The sequence below is a fragment of the Papaver somniferum genome, unplaced genomic scaffold (genome assembly GCF_003573695.1).
Source record: "Papaver somniferum cultivar HN1 unplaced genomic scaffold, ASM357369v1 unplaced-scaffold_132, whole genome shotgun sequence".
Lineage (NCBI taxonomy): Eukaryota > Viridiplantae > Streptophyta > Magnoliopsida > Ranunculales > Papaveraceae > Papaver > Papaver somniferum.
Window position 1 is genome coordinate 23,304,628 of NW_020622381.1, and position 16,500 is coordinate 23,321,127.

Consider the following 16,500-nt stretch of genomic DNA (forward strand, 5'->3'; position numbering starts at 1 on the left):
ACTATTGGCTGAGCATGGACGAAGATGCGAAGAATGTAGCAAGGCGTTGTGAAAGATGCCAATGCTACGCAAGAAAAATCAGAGCGCCAGCAACGGAGCTTAACTCAGTCATCATCCCTTGGCCATTCGCCAAATGGGGTGTTGATATCGTTGGACCTTTGATAGAAGGGTCGTCAAAAAGAAGATATCTTATTGTAGCTACGGATTACTTCACCAAATGGGTGGAAGCAAGGGCTTTGGCAAGAATTAGGGACACGGATGTCTTCAAGTTCTTGTTCGAGCAAATCATCTGCAGGTTCGGAATACCAGCAGCCATAGTCTCTGACAATGGCAAACAATTGGAGGGAAAGAACATAGATATGCTCTTTAACGCCTTCAACATTCAGAAAAACAAGTCCACTCCGATATACCCTAAGAGCAATGGACAAGCGGAGGCCACTAACAAGACGATAGCGATGAACTTAAAGAAGAAGCTGGGGGCATACAAGAAGAGATGGTGCGAACAGCTACACAATGTCCTATGGGCCTACCGCACTACAAGAAGGGCAGCCACGGGAGAATCTCCGTTCTTACTAACCTACGGAGCCGAAGCAGTCATTCCAACGGAGATAATACTGCCAACGACAAAAACAGAAGCGTGGGAAAAGAACCTAACAACAGACCTCATGCTAGAAAAGCTCGACGACCTCGAAGAAAGGCGGGAAGTAGCTTTGCAAAGGATGGTGAATTATCAGCGAAGGCTAGCTCGTGAATACAACAAGCGGGTAATCCCTAGAAACTTTGTGGTAGAAGAATATGTGTTACGTCAAACACCACCATACCAAAGGAAGAAGGAATGGGGAAAGCTAGCTCCAACGTGGGACGGACCCTACATCATACACGACATTGCTGGGAAAGGTTCATACTACCTAAGGAACCTCAAAGGGGAGGTATTACAACCCCTGGAACGCAATGTACCTAAAGAAGTATTACCCGTAAGAGAATGGTTATCACTCAGGAGAAGAAGGGAAGGGGCGGAAGCCCACCATGTTCTATCCCTGATCAAAGGTATTATAAACCTAACTAATCAATGAAAGAAACTTTTTGCTAAGAGAAAGTGTATGTTGATTAAAACAAAGTGGGTTAGAATAGACACCCTCCGTCAGAATTGACGATGAGACAAGGCACGACATAACTGCGCATATGTCAATCTCGGATCCTAAGGGCAAACGAATCCCTCCAAAAGGCAAATAATAAGCAATATATCCCATAAAGAGAGATACCTTGTCGAAGTAAAGCAGCAATCACGCTGAACGCGTAGGGTTACAGGAAAAATATTGCCCACGTAGGAACCCTCGCCACCACGGTACCTTCTGGCCAAAGGATACTAACGTAGGACGATGAATGTTCCACCAAAGGTTAAAAAGATAAAAATACCTTAGCACCTAGTGATGACTCGAACGTGCAAATAATTAGACACAATATCTATATATATATTATATATGAATTTAAAGGTACCATAATAGAGTTACCAAAAGAAGACTAACGCACCCCAAAAGTTGCAGGTGACAAAGGTCCGACAGTTACAAATAACGGAGCATTGTTTCAAAAGAAAGGAGACAACGAAGGCCCCTCAGCTGGGGGCATAATACAACAAAGGAGTTCGGTTAAAAACGAAGTCAGCATAACACAATCAAGGATAAGGAAGACGAGGAAAGGTGACACCCTCCGCTTGGAGCTCAGCCTCCGCAAAAGCATTGTTGATATAATCGATGGCAGAACGCTTAAACCGCGCCTCCATCTCAGAAGCCTGAGCTGACAGATCAGAAGCCGACTTCTGACGAAGCTCCCTAAGCTGAGCACTGAGTTGATCGTTAGCTCGCTGAAGAGCCTCAGCCTTAAATTTAGCAGCACATCAAACTGGCGAGATATTTCCAACTGGGATATCTGACCCTCGAGGTTGCTGATCTTAGCATTTGCACCCACCAGCTGCTCTTGGAGACCTACGGATACGAAGGATATTAGAGACAATGCAAAGCAACTAAAGATACGAGGAATACTACGAAGGGAATAGTCATCCTAAGCTACCTCCGGCATGGATATGGGACTCTTCTAAACTATGTGAGCTTCAGCAAGGTCCACCTCAGCCGTATCAAGATCATCCAAAAGGGTATCCCTTTCAGTCCGAAGATCGTCAACATCTATGCGGAGCGACGCATTCTCAGAAGATAAAGCTCGGTACACATTCTCTAACTCTTCAAATCTTTTTACTAAGGATGCATGAGACATAGAAGAAGGCACGGAGCCGGCGTCGACAAGTTTGTTCTTAAGGGAGCAGACCTCGGAGGTCAATACATTACGCTCTGCAGTGACCTTGGCTAAAGAAGCGCAAGCATCTTCAAAATCAGCATGATATTTCTTACGAATAACTTCTTGAGCAGAGACGTTTCTCAACTAAGGCAATATCCTCCTTTTGCTTTAAAATAAGACCTTCTTTCCATCTAAGGGCTTCGTCACACTCCTTACGAAGCGCACCATCTGCTTCACTAAATCAGCATTATGGGCAGACTCAAGGGAAAGCTGGGCCTCATTATGAACGGTCACATTCATCAACCTATCAGACTTCTTTTGGTAATACCAGACGTCGGAGGTTAGCTTAGCCACTTGATCTTGGAGATATCTAAGTTCACTAGAACTACTGGCTGGCAGACGAAGGTTGTCTCAGAACCAAGCAACCACAAAGTAAAGAAACAAGCTAAGGAGAAGGAAAAAACTAACCAATAGATTTGGAGGACTCAGTGGCTAAGGCAGAATCAGCAGCTTTACGACCCTCCTCGGCAACCTTAGCAGCGTTATTAGCTCTCTCAAGAGCCAATAAGCAAGCTTCCAGAGACCTCTGCGTCTTCCTCAGGTCACCCTCCAACGAAGATATCCTAGCAATTGAAGCAGCATCACTAGACGAAGGCTGCTGAGCATAAAGGGCATAGTCTTGACGAGCACGCTCCAGGGCACTCAGATGAGTACACTTAGCCCTATATACCTTAAACAAGGTATAACTAACATCGATTTGCTTGCAGAGCTGCAAACAAGGCAGTATGAGAGCAGGCGAGGGAGTAAATCGAGAAGAAAGGCGACAAAGTAAGAATCACTTACCGAGAATGCTGAGAGACGAGGGAGAAAGCTGGCGTAGGTATCCATAAAAGCTTCCATTTCTTGAATGTTACCCCGCGGATCTCACCAAAGCTTTGAATAGAGCGAAGACAATCAGGATCAAAGAACAAGTCTTTGGCAGCACGGTACTGAGCAGACAAGACATCCAACTGCGAAGCTATCTCAAAAGAACTACCAAGATGATGATGGTCAACTCCAACAGCAAAGGGACCCTTGGAATTACGAAGGATGGCCTAATAGAATCATCATCAGCTACCTAAGCTCAAGCTCTCGACATTCGACCTTGGCTAGACTCAGCAACTGCACCCTCGTTCGTTTGCACGCGAGCAAGGGGCACGACAGCTGAACCCTCACCACGACGGAGGGATGGCATGGTGGAAGAGCTAGGAACAAGGAATAGCCTGAGAGCCGCCCAAATCCATATCACCAGCAGAAGGAAGATTTCCCAGTATGGCCCAGTCTGGTGACGAAGGTGGAACTCCAACAGCTTTGCTAGCAGGGGCAGTAAACAGACCGAGCACTCCCTAGTGAAGCAGGAGCAGCATCGAAGGAGAAGCTGGCTAGTGAAATCACAACCTTCTTCTTCTGCTGAGAATCTGAGCTACCAGCCCTCGCCGAAGGGGCAACACCTTAGCAAATGAACCGCTAGATTGGAGGGAAGTAGCGGGAGACGAAGGAAGGCTCTTCGAAGCTACAACACAGCTCCAGCAGTAGCAGAAACGGTGGGCAAAGCCTTGCAGGGAGCAGAAAGCGAAGGCATCTTCAAAGACAACGTAGGCGCAGGCGCTTGAATACTAACATGCTCGATCAACTGAGGACCGGCACCAGCAGGGAGGTTCTCACCCTCAACGGAAGCAGCTCGGACTGGGCTAGGGTTATCCTTGGAAAAATCCTCTTCAATGTCATCCAAGTGAGGACTAAAGCCAGTATCCTCGATATCCTCCATATCTTCGTCAACAGGTTCCTCAACGGCGGCCTTAGGGTCATCATCCAAGGCATCAAGATCAACCACGATCTTCAGCTTTCCCTTCCTCTGAGAAGACTGCAAAGAAACACATGCGACAGCTAAGAATCAGGGCAAGGTACTAAGGAATATATAAACACAAAGGTATGATCCTTACCTCCGCAGGTGTACCAGACGAAGCCTTCCTCTTCCTAGTCCTGGTGGCCACGGAATTACCAGCAGAGCCTTGAGCAGTCCCAGCAGAAGAAGCAGGGGCAGACTGGAAGCCATCGAAATAAAGACGCTAAAGTTAGCAAAGATACCATCAGACGAATCTATCTAAGCAGGACAAAGGCGCTACAACAAGGGTACCTCGTGAGAAGCAGCGATTGAAAACCCAAGGCTGATAACCATCATACTTCTCAGGCAGAGAACGAGCTGAGCGAGGAACCGAAGGGTCCGCAGTGGTAAAACCATAGGCCCAAGGACCAACCACACGAAGGGGAGTACGAGCCCAGTCATCATGATCAAGACGAATGCGGTCAGACTTTGGCAGACACTAGCGGAGTATGGGATCGTAGTCAAACCGGTCTTGTCAATTTCCTCCAGCAAACGAAGGCTGTTACCTTCCCTAATCCTAGCAGTAACATGGATGCGACGAGGGCCAACGCTCCAAGGAAGAAGGTTAGTCTTTTGAATAGCATCAGCATAGGTGGCATTGAAGTTGGCGGGAGTATAGTCTTCTCGCTTAGATCTCCCCTCAGCAAAGGGATCATAAGACTCCAAGGTGGTCTTGCCCCTACTACGGTACCTGCACTCACGAAGGGCACGCCAGTAATTAACAGTATACTGATAGATTCCTCGAACTTGAGTCTTGTTCGCTGGGTCATCCCTTGTGGATAACACATCATAATAGAAAGAATACTTTCTACTATAAAGAGGAAGAAACATACCAGCGGCCAGCTGGCCAACACTAATCAAAAGGCTGTTCTCGTCGTAAGGAAAATCTCAAATGAGAGACTCGGTGAGGACATCAGGGCCGTTAACAAAAAAGATCTCAAACTTGTGAAGACGAAAGTTCTTTGCAATCTCAGCAAGGGACAAGTGACCGTAGCCATCTTTGTCACGTAATTGAAGCCTCTGCATCTCATAATGAGGAGGAGGAGGAAGAATATCTTCAACATCAAACTCTTCAGCCCCAGACTCCGCGGCCTCCTCAGCAACCGTAGATATATCAGCAATCGCATGCACGTCAGTATCCTCAGGAGGAGGGGATGACGTAGCATCAGTATGATCCATCCACGAAGGAGGATCAGTCGAAGAAGACACCCTCGTTCCTTTACGCGTAGGTTTCTTCAGAAGCCTCATTATACCTAACACCATCAGGAAAAACTTCATCATCAACAATGGCGGCAGAAAAATTACAGTACCTCCAAAAGGCAAATAAAGGGGCAGAAACGGGAAATTTTGGGCATGGGTTTTATAAACCAACCAAAAAGACCCGTTTGAACATATCATGATGCAAAAGCGAAAATATTTGATCATACGACCAAACTGGCAGGCAAAGAAACAATCATGGCAAAATTAACATCAAAAGCCAAATTGGAACAAAACCCAAGTTCCCAATCATCACAAGCAGTTAAGAACGAGCGAAAATTCTCACATGCAAGTATAACAATAACTACAAGAAGAAAATCATGATCGAAAGTGAGTATCACTTACTTATACGATCGACACAGTGAAGCCAACGCACGAGGAGAATCGAAGAAGAAAACAGGAGGAAGAGCAGTTAACAACAGAAGAACATCTCCACAAAAGTGATGGAGAGCGACAGTTCGGAAGAAAAGAAAGAAAGGGAGTTAATGAAATTCCCTTCTCTTTGTTCTCCTCTTATAGACGGCTGGAAAATCCAAATTTTTTTGGATGTCCCGAAATTAAAGGGGAAGTTATTGCATGAAAGGACATGTAGGGCCACCCAATCGGTACGTGCAAAATTGGCGGCGTAACGGAAGTTTCCTTCCACTTCTACCAAACGGCAGAAGATGAAAGAAAAGGGGCAAACTGTAAATACCAATATTTTGCAGAGCACGTGTCACGATCTTAGTGGCCGCATACGTGTCTAAAACTGTATATCCTTCGCTATACAGAGGAGCCTGAGTAGCAAGGGATACCTCCGCAGATCTGCTTTATATCATCCCAAGAGAAAGGACGTGAATGGTCAAGATAAAGTAAGAAAAAGGCTAGTCTACATAGGGTCAGCTGGCAAAGGGACAGAGGTAGATGACGCATCCAATCAGCATTAAAAGCTCTGATTCTTATCTACATGCATGAGTCAAAGCACGTGGAGAGGAAGCGTGTCAGAACCTGATTGGCGGAAGCAAGCGGTGAACGAAGGTACAACGCGCATTGAGGCTGGGTAGTTCCAAAAGGAACATGGGTCAGCTGAGGTGGCGAGATACAACTGGAGAAGCATGCGGTGGACGAAGGTACCACTGGTACGGAAGGTATATCAGGAGACAATGGACCCAGAGGCAGCAAAGATATACTAGGAGAAGAAGAGGCTATAAATACCAAGCTTCACCAACAAATTAAGGGCATTCAATATCTAGGAGAGAAGATCTAGTCTTAAGCTTATACCTCTTTAATGTTTAGAACTTAAGTAGTTACTTCAACTTGAGTTCTCTCTATTACTTTTGGAAGCATTTAAGATCTTTGTAACCACCACATACTTAATACGATTCTATTACTCATTACCCCGTGGACGTAGACAAATGTCGAACCATGTTACATCTTGTGTCTCATGATAACTTAGAGGCTTTTACATTAATCTTATGTTCTTTGTTATTATTGTGATCTTAGATACCATTTATTGCTTAGCTTAATCAGTTCAACAGAGGTATCGATACTCCTTAGTATCAGATTCTTTGAGCTGTACACATCACGTAGGCTACGGGAAAATGAGTAGTCACATCAACACACCCAAATTTACCAAAAAACAGCAGAATCAGTTTTTACCCCAAAACAACTGATTAGACAATGAGTCTCGGTTTTGTTGAATTGAGCATGATTGATGAATGCTCAGTGAGTCATGGATCGAACATGTATGTTGATACGCATAGTTCTTTGAATGATGTTGACATTGCGCGTATCAGCAAAGACTGTAAATTCGACGACTGAGCATCGATTTAATGAATTACTGAATATTGATAGTTGAATCAATATTCGAGGAACTGAGCAAGTATTACTCAATTCGACGAATTACTGATAAATTACTGAATATTGATAGTTGGATCAATATTCGAGCAAATGAGCAAGTATTACTCAATTCGACGAATTATTTATTGGTGACGTGACCCAATAAAATATTAGTTAAAATATTGGTAGATTACCGAAAATTATTTAATTAATCCAGATGTTGATTGCTGGATCAACATAAGTTTTTTAGTATTTGAACTTGCTCAGAATGATGATTTGTGGAGCTTTTGTTCGAAACCCTAATTTTTGATCAATTGTTCGTCAATTGATGAATTGCTGAGAATAGGTCATGAGTGAGGGAGGGACCGACCACATGGGATAATGGACAACAATGTGAGGCCCAATTGCTAGAGTGAGCGTGCACCAGGGTTCTGAGTTGACCAGTTGGTGAAAGAATGATGATTAAATGCCGGTTTCATCATTTATTAAAATAGTGCTCGTCTGAGAATTAAGTAATAAAACCTAATTATGGAAAAGTGAGGGACCGACCATAAGGGCATGAAACAGGCCCTTGTTGGTCGCGGTACCAGCAGATGGTCGTTTGAGCAAATTCCAAGTTTGTTTGTTTTTTTTGAAAAAAGAAGGTTCATTTAAGAAAAAAATATTTACAAGTACAAGAAGAGTTCAACACCTTATTAAGAGTGAAGAACTATCTCCCAATTGAAAAGAATAGAGTTTACATGAAAATTTCTACAAGTATATTTCTCATGTAACCACAGAACCAAAGTTTGCTTAATAAGCAAAACAAATTCATCCACAGACTTGTGTCTTGAACCATGCTTCCTTCCATTCCTTTCATTCCAAATATGCTATGTGATAGCATAATGGATTTTCTCCCACACATCCTTACACCTCCCCCTCATCTTACAATGAGACCACACTTCAAATAAGATTTCAAGAGTTGAAGGCATCACCCACTCCATTATATAAGCCTTTAAGAAATTCATCTAGACTTCATGAGAATAGCTACATTGAACAAAGAGATGATCAGCTTCTTCATCTTCTTGTTGACACAGATAACATCTAATGGAATCAACATTAACTCCCCTTCTCCTGAGCATAGGCAAAGTTGGAACTGATTTGTGCATTTAAGCCCATAACATGAAGCTTATCTTGTGTGGAATCTGTTTTTTCCATAAAAATTTCTGAAAAGAGTAAACTTCTTCGGTTACCACCTGCATTTCATAGCATTTTTTGACACTAAAATCTCCCTCAAAAGTCAGCACATCTTCCTCTTCATCTGTAAAGACAGGCACATGACCTAGCTCACTGCATAAAAGTTCCACTCTAACTGTTCTTCTCTAGTCATACTCCTCCTAGTATTACATTACAGTCTACCATTATAGATCATATCAACAATTGATGCATTTTTATCACTGCATACTTTGAAAGCAACAGGATATCTTTATTTTAATGGCCCATTTGTACACCAAGCATCAAACCAGAATCTCACCGCCTTCCCATTCTTCACCTGCATATTACATTTTCCCTGAATCAAAGAACTAGTCTTTAAAATGTTCTTCCAATACCCTTTCCACTGAGATAAATTATCATCAACTGGAAAGAATATCTCCTTCTTTGCTTTGAATTTCTCTTGCACAATCCTCCTCCACAGAGCATTCTTCTCATTTGTGTACCTCCAAATCCATTTAGAAAGAAGGGCTAAAATTTGTGAGCTTCAGATTCTTCGCACCTAAACCACCTTTGCTAATTGGAGTACAAATTTTCTTCCAAGAAACCCAGCACATTTTTCTCTTATCTTCTGAAGAATCCCATAGAAAATTCCTCATAATTTTAGTTAACTTCTTCTCCACAGCTACATGCAAATGAATGAGATACAAATAGTATAGAGGCAAACTTGCAAGACAACTTTTAAGAAGTGTTAGCCTTCCAGCTTTGTTCAGAAATTTCCTTTTCCATAAAGCCAATTTCTTTTCCATCCTTTGAATAATATCCTCCCATATTGTTGCATTTCTAGCTGTTATTCCCAAAGGCAACCCAAGATACTTAATTGGCATAACTTCCACCTTACATCCAAATTCTAAAGCTAAATCTTTAACAATAGCATCTGCACCAACACTGATCATTGAACTTTTATCCAAGTTCAGCTTCAACCCAGTAAACATTTCAAATGTAGAAAGAATCAGCAATAATTCACCTTAACAACATATGCCTTCAAGAAAATCAGGGTATCATCAGCAAATTGTAAATGAGAAAATTGAATTCCATTTTCTGCAACCATAAAACCATGAATCTGTCCTCTTTGCATTGCATCCTCCAACAGCTTAGACAGTACCTCAACCATTAAGAGAAAAATAAAAGGAGACAAAGAACCTCATTGTCTTAAACCTTTTGTAGGTTTGAATTTTTCACTTGAGCTGCCATCGCTAACAGTGAAATATTAGAAGAAGTAATGCACCATTGTAACCAAGAAACCCATTTCTCCCCAAATCCATGCTTTCTCGAAATACAAAACAATGCATCCCATTTTACATTATCAAAAGCCTTTTCCATGTCTATTTTACACAAAATACCTGGAACTTTAGACTTTAATCTACTGTCAATGCATTCTCCAGCCACTAGAACACCATCCAATATCTGTTTCTCCTTTATAAATGCCCCTTGAAAATCAGAAATTAAAAAAGGTATGCAGTTTTCAATCTATTTGCTAAAACTTTAGATAATACTTTGTAAGCACTACCCAACAAGCTTAATGGACTAAAATCCCTTGGAGAGCAAGTATCCTCTTTCTTTGGAATTAAAGATAAGAAAGAACAATTCATCCTCCAATCCCAAATGCCATAAGTATGAAACTCTGTCATCATCTTCATGAAATCATCCTTAATCACATGCCAATTTTTTTTATAAAATTCCATTGAAAACCCATCTGGTCCAGGAGACTTATTAGCACCCATATGCTTAATCACCTCATATACCTCTTCTTCACTGAATTCCCTTTCCATCCAAATTTTTATATCCTCATTGATCACAGGAAACTGCAGATTATTCATGTTAAAATGCACATCATCATGGTCTGTGAAAAGTGAAACAAAATAGTTCCTCATTTCTTCTTTAATCACCACCTGATCAAAACAGTCTTCTCCACCAACTTCTAACTTTGAAATTGTGTTCCTTTTCCTTCTAGAAGTAGCAATTCTATGAAAATATGAAGTATTTGCATCCCCCCATTTGAAATCATTCTGCTTAGCTCTAGAAAACCACTTCCTAGCCTCCATAACTGAGATAGAATTTAACTGAATTGCACTTTGAAGCCTCTCCTCCCACTTCAAATCAGTTAACCTCTCATTCTCCTCTTCTTGATCCAAAATACCAATCTTCTCTGTGAGTTCAACCTTCTCCCTTTTTACTGATCCAAATTCTTGCAAACTCCAACTTTTAAGAAAAAATTTCAAGTTTTGTAGCTTTTTAAAGAAAATATAGCTAGCACCTCCATGAAAAGTCATATTCCTCCACCAAAGTTCCACCTTTCCAACAAAATCTTTATGAAAAATCCATGTGTTTTCAAACTTGAAATAAGGTTTACAGCTAATACCAGGATTTGTAACAATCATCAATGGCTTATGATCAAAAGTAGCTCTAGCCAAAGCAATTTGAATAGAGTTAGGAATTACCTCATCTAAATCCAAGTTAAATAAAAATCTATCTAACCTGCATAAAAGAGGATCACTTTGCATATCAGACCAAGTGAAGGAGCCACCCAATAATGGAAGATCCACCAACTCCTGATTATAGATAAACTCATTCAGAAAGTTGTTATTTCTGCTATCACCCTCTTCTCTATTTCTTTCAGCTTCAGACCTCACAACATTCATATCTCCTGCAATGCAAATAGGACCTCTCCACCATTTCCTTATTTCATCCAAATCCCTCCAAAAATTAGCTCTACCATTGTAATCACATGGTGAATAAACATTCACCACATCCCAGTTAAAACCATTAGACTTATTTTTCAACACAACTGAGATATTGTTAAACCCCAATCTCACATCTTCTTTAAAAAATTTATAACTATCCCATATTGTCAAAAGACCTCCACTGCTACCAATACTACCAGTAGAAGGAATGTACTCCCATTCATAATCTCCACCATACCAAAGATTCCTTACAAACCAGCTTGTAATCTTCATCATCTTTGTCTCCTGCACCATACAAATCCCACATCTTTGAGAAGCAATCAAATTTTTCAGATGAACCGTTTTATCATAAGAGTTAAGCCCTCTAATGTTCCAATTTATCATTTTAAAATCCATTAGACACATCTTCAAGAGAATTAACACAACCATCTTGACATTCAGCTTCACCAACATCTACCAAATTAGATTTGTTTTTGCTGAATCTGTCTCTGGATCTCTCCACCTGTTTTAAAATTGAACCCCTCAATTTATCTTCATCTCCTTCCAAATCACCTCCATGGTTCTTACAATGATTTAAAATTAAACTCAATGTTTCTTCAATCAAATCCTCATTCACCATCTGAACATTTTAAATATCCCATAATTTCTTCACTATTTGATTTTCAATATCTGAAAGTAAGTTAATTTCGGAAATTTTTTTGAACTCGCACTGCGAGTTCAAAAGGAATTCGCAGCATCAAAAGCCATTGGATGTGGAGATGTGACACCATGACTTAACCACAATTATATAATTAGATTTCTAAATATATTCTGTATCTTTAGTAAAGATAAATATGGTTAAATCCTTGGTTAGGTGATGTCATATCTCCATCATCTGACGGCTGTGATGCTGCAAATTCTTCTTTGAACTCGCACTGCGAGTTCAAAATCTTTTTTGTTAATTTCAGATACCAAAGCCCTATCCGCTTCCACTGCAATCTCCATCTCCTTCTCCCTCTCCACTTTATTCTCGTTAGAGATATAATTTACACTCTCTTCCACTTCACTCTCTTGTAAAGTCAACGGTGTAAATTTTGAATTTAAAATATCATCATTACTGAGAGCATGGGCAAGACTACTAACCCGCGAACCAGGTACAAAAATCCACCTTCCTCCTTCTACGTCATCTGCCGACAAACCAACCACGTCATCCTCGTTCTCCACATCAGCATTTCCAGCTATCAACAAATTTGAATTCAAATTCAAATTCAAAACTTCCTCCGAAAATGCCGCTTTTGTAACCTTCGTTTTTAGTTGCTCAATTCTTTCTTGGAACAAAGTAACTTCACAGCTGTATTCTTGATTAGAAAGCGAATGCTTAGGCGAATAATATGAATCCCATTCAACCGTCATCACCACCTTCCTCTCCTCAATTTCCGAAACCAGTACCGCCGGAATTTGATTCAGGCTACCGGAAACTTCAATCCTAGAAAAATGGTAATTTTTTGCTCTAAGAGTTTCTACAGAAATAGAAGCAAACTCTCCTAGAGATAGTTTGTTACCAATCTTCACCCATGCCTCCACACTCCATAGTTCCTTTGGAAATCCTTTCACCTTTATCCAGTGAGTTGGTTGCAAAGTTTTTCTAATGGAATCACCGACTCTACTAAGGACTGAGTATCATCTTGCTTTCCCCCCTTCTTTTCCTTTTGATTGATAGTTGTTTCCTTTAGACTTTGTGAAACAAAATCCCCTGACCAAGTGGACAATCGAATGACACCATGATCACCACTTGGAATACACAAATAATAAGCCTTGTCTTCACCCTTTTTAAAACGAGAAACCCTAATATAGGATCTTTGATAGTTTTGCATCTTTGTAACCTTAAAAACATTGTTTTCATCCTCCGTCTCCCAGTTATTCAACTTTGTCTTGTCTTTCACTATCTCCTGTAAAACACCTTCCAACCATAAAACAATCCTAGTTGAGAAAAACAACCAAGACTTCAAACCCATGCTTCTTTTTTTCGTGATTTTCACCACCTTCTTATTTGCGAAGTTCTCCAAGAAAAAATAAAAAGTTTTCCTTTCAATCCGAATAGTCTTAGTCCACGTCCTAGATGAACGTGCCACTCCTTCCTTGGATGTTTGGTTGTGCCATTCCTGAATCTTCTTAGTGATTAAGGTGTTTCTTCTATCTTCCGTCGTCACCAAAGTTTCTCTCTCCATTTTTTTCTCCAATTCCAAGTTGGTTGGAAAGAGTTTGGACCTAATATGAGCAATTGAGCAAATTAGGTCAAAATCATAATAATGTGTGGGACCGGCTCATTGCAAGCCTTAGGGACGACCTTGGTCGGTCAAGTAAGCATGCCCACATCACCATAATGTCTGTGTCTCAGTCCTGAGAGTTTCGGTATTTTATGATGTGCGTTTGAGCAATATTTTGAATATTCAGAAGAGTTCGATCTTTGACTGAAATTCTCGATTTTACTCGAATGAGCAAGTAGAACCTTGCTCGTTTGATCAAAATTTGGAAAATATTAAAATAATAGTATTTTATTATTTGGCGTGAGTAGCCTAGTTGGTCATGTGCCCATTTGACTTTTTGGCTTTTTCATGGTTCGAGCAATATTTGAGAAAATATGAAGAAACCATGATTTTTGCTCAAACTGAGGAGTTTCATGAAATGAGGGAAATAATAATAACGAAAGACTAGGGATTGTAAGGTGTGGGACCGGCCACGGATAGGGCATGGCCGGCCCGGTAGGTTGCCCGGTCTCGCAACACCTTTCCCTAATTTTATTATTTTCATGAAACCATGAAAATATGGAGAAACCATGAGTTTTGCTTAAACAAGGAAAATTGCTAGAATGAAGGAGTTTTCATGAGTTCATGAAAATAATAAAATAATTTAAAATAAAGGAAAAAGGCGTGGGACACCGGCCACGGCGGCATGACCGGCCGACCGGTGGGACCGGTCCCCTAGGCGCCACTTTTATTATTTTAATATTATTTTCTCTCTTCTATTTTGTGTAGGATTCCTCGTTTGTCCATATTTTCGAATGCTCGTTTGTGCAATCGGGTGCTCAGTCGTGCATCATTGTCGAGTACACTTGCGCCATTTTCTTTGGGCTTACTCAATGATGGTCCAGATGCCCGGTTGTTGAGTATTTATTACTAATTTATGAAATTCAGTGGAGAATGATTCATGAAACTGAGTAATAAAGGTGAGTAGTTATTTATTATCAATCCATAGGATCATCCGTGGATTCGACCATGGATTCGGAATAATAAAATGAACATTACCATCCCATGGGATCGTGGATTCGACCATAGAATCGGAGTAATAAAATTATCTATTACCATTCCATGAGATCAGCCGTGGATTCGATCACGAAAACAGAGTAATGAGATAAAATAGATTATCTTCTAGGAATTCAGTGGTGAATGTCACGGTATAATTAATCTATTGCAGAAGGGATATTAGCCAGTTAAAGCGTCATACCCGTTCTGAAAGGTGCATAGCCAGGGATCAGCGAGTGTTGCCGACGTCTGAAGGCGTTTAGCCCTCTCAACAATTATGTATGGAGAACCGCCTGAATCTATACAAGGTCTCTCTACATAGTCAGGGAACATCGAGTGTCACCGATACCCTGAAGGCGTTAAGCTCTCAATCACACGGAGAACCGCCCAATCGCTATTCTACGTAGAGGGGGGGTCTCTCTATGTAGTCAGGGAACAGTGAGTATCACCGACGTCCTGAAGGGGATAAGTTCTCAGTCATACGGAGAACCGCCCAATTATGTTATTCTACATAGAGGTCATGATGAAATGATCAACATCGAACGCTCCGGGGAGGCCGTTCGAGTGACATATGCATCATGGCTCTTAAAATATGAATCGTCACATGCGTTCCTGAAGCCGTGTCAGAAACATGCAATATCATGATTTTACGATTTTGACCTTTGTTGAAAATCCACCATCAACAGACCTTCACAAAGTCCATTCCATATCCAAGTACCTTTCAACTTAAGTTTAACATGCAAATCTTTATGCTTTGTAAAATACTTAGATTCGATGACTCTGGACGACAAAACATCAGGCTGACTAACTAATCTTCAAGCCATTTTGGCCAAGAGAGCCAAATTGAACTTTTAAACTTTTTTGAAACATAAACCCCCAAATCTTTTAGGTAGAAAAAGTTTATTCCAATATCTATGGTTTAAACCTTTCTATTTTGGCTTATGACCCCACCAATATCGACGGTATAAAGTATTCAGTTGCTTAATAGTGGCTGTTGGTAAAGGAAAAAACATATTTGGTACAAGCTACAAAATTTTAGACGACCTGAATCTGAATAGCTTTACTCGCTTGAGGGATACATTCTTATTTCCATCCATCAAGATGACGTTGCATTTGATCAATAAGAGGTTGAAAGCTAGTAACCTTAGATCTATTAAGAAATAAAGCATACCTAAGTATCTATCAGAGAGCTTCATAGATTTTCATTTGAAGCAAATCAACAATATCTTTCTAACAACATCTAGGTATGTTCTTACTATAGGTAATGCCACTTTTCAGAGGATTTATAACTTGAACAGACGCACAACTAAATCTCAACAAAAGATGAGCATACTTGAGTTCAAATTTATTGGACTTAAGAAACAATACGGTACCATCAGCAGAAAATAAATGCGAAATTGAAGGCCCGTTTAGGGTCGGTTTAACTCCATAAATGAATTTCTGACTTTCACCATTATTAAGAAGACGAGATAAGCATCCAAGCATTTAATATAAGGTGATAAGCGTTTTCCTTGACGAAGTCCTCTAGTAGGAGTAAAGGATTTACATGGAGTTTCATTCGAAGAGAAATAGATGACGTGCTAATATAATGAGGGCACCATTCCTCTGCAAAATCTAAGATTGAAAGCCTTAATTAGACATATACATTTTAACAACCACATCGCATATCCTATATTTTTTGTTTTTCATAGTACCAAGTAATTCAGGCGCAATGATTATGTTATCATGTATCTATAATACAAAACAGAATGGGTTTTTGAGCTTGGACGGTCGAATAACATTTTGAGAGACAAACTTTGCATCCGACCATTCCAGTCTCATCCCAGCGAAAGACATCCGACGGTCGTCGTTTCTGTAACCTCTCTCATTATGAATCAAAATTTATTAATTTTTAATTGTTGCATCACCTCTTAATTCAAGATATTCAAAGAAACATTAAATGAAATCATAATATATCATACATGCATTAATTGGATTTAGTGGTGGCATGATGAAT

The 16,500-nt window shown here is 40.5% G+C and overlaps 1 protein-coding gene across 1 annotated transcript; it reads right to left on the reverse strand.

Moving 5' to 3' along the window:
- Window positions 1-8,997: 8,997 nt before the first annotated feature.
- On the reverse strand, window positions 8,998-9,862 carry LOC113332924. The gene is made up of 3 exons (XM_026579422.1): window positions 9,722-9,862; window positions 9,507-9,632; window positions 8,998-9,456 (listed from the first exon to the last, which is right to left on the reverse strand). The coding sequence occupies exons 1-3, from the start codon at window positions 9,860-9,862 to the stop codon at window positions 8,998-9,000; spliced, it is 726 nt and encodes a 241-aa protein (XP_026435207.1).
- Between the last annotated feature and the right edge of the window lie 6,638 nt (window positions 9,863-16,500).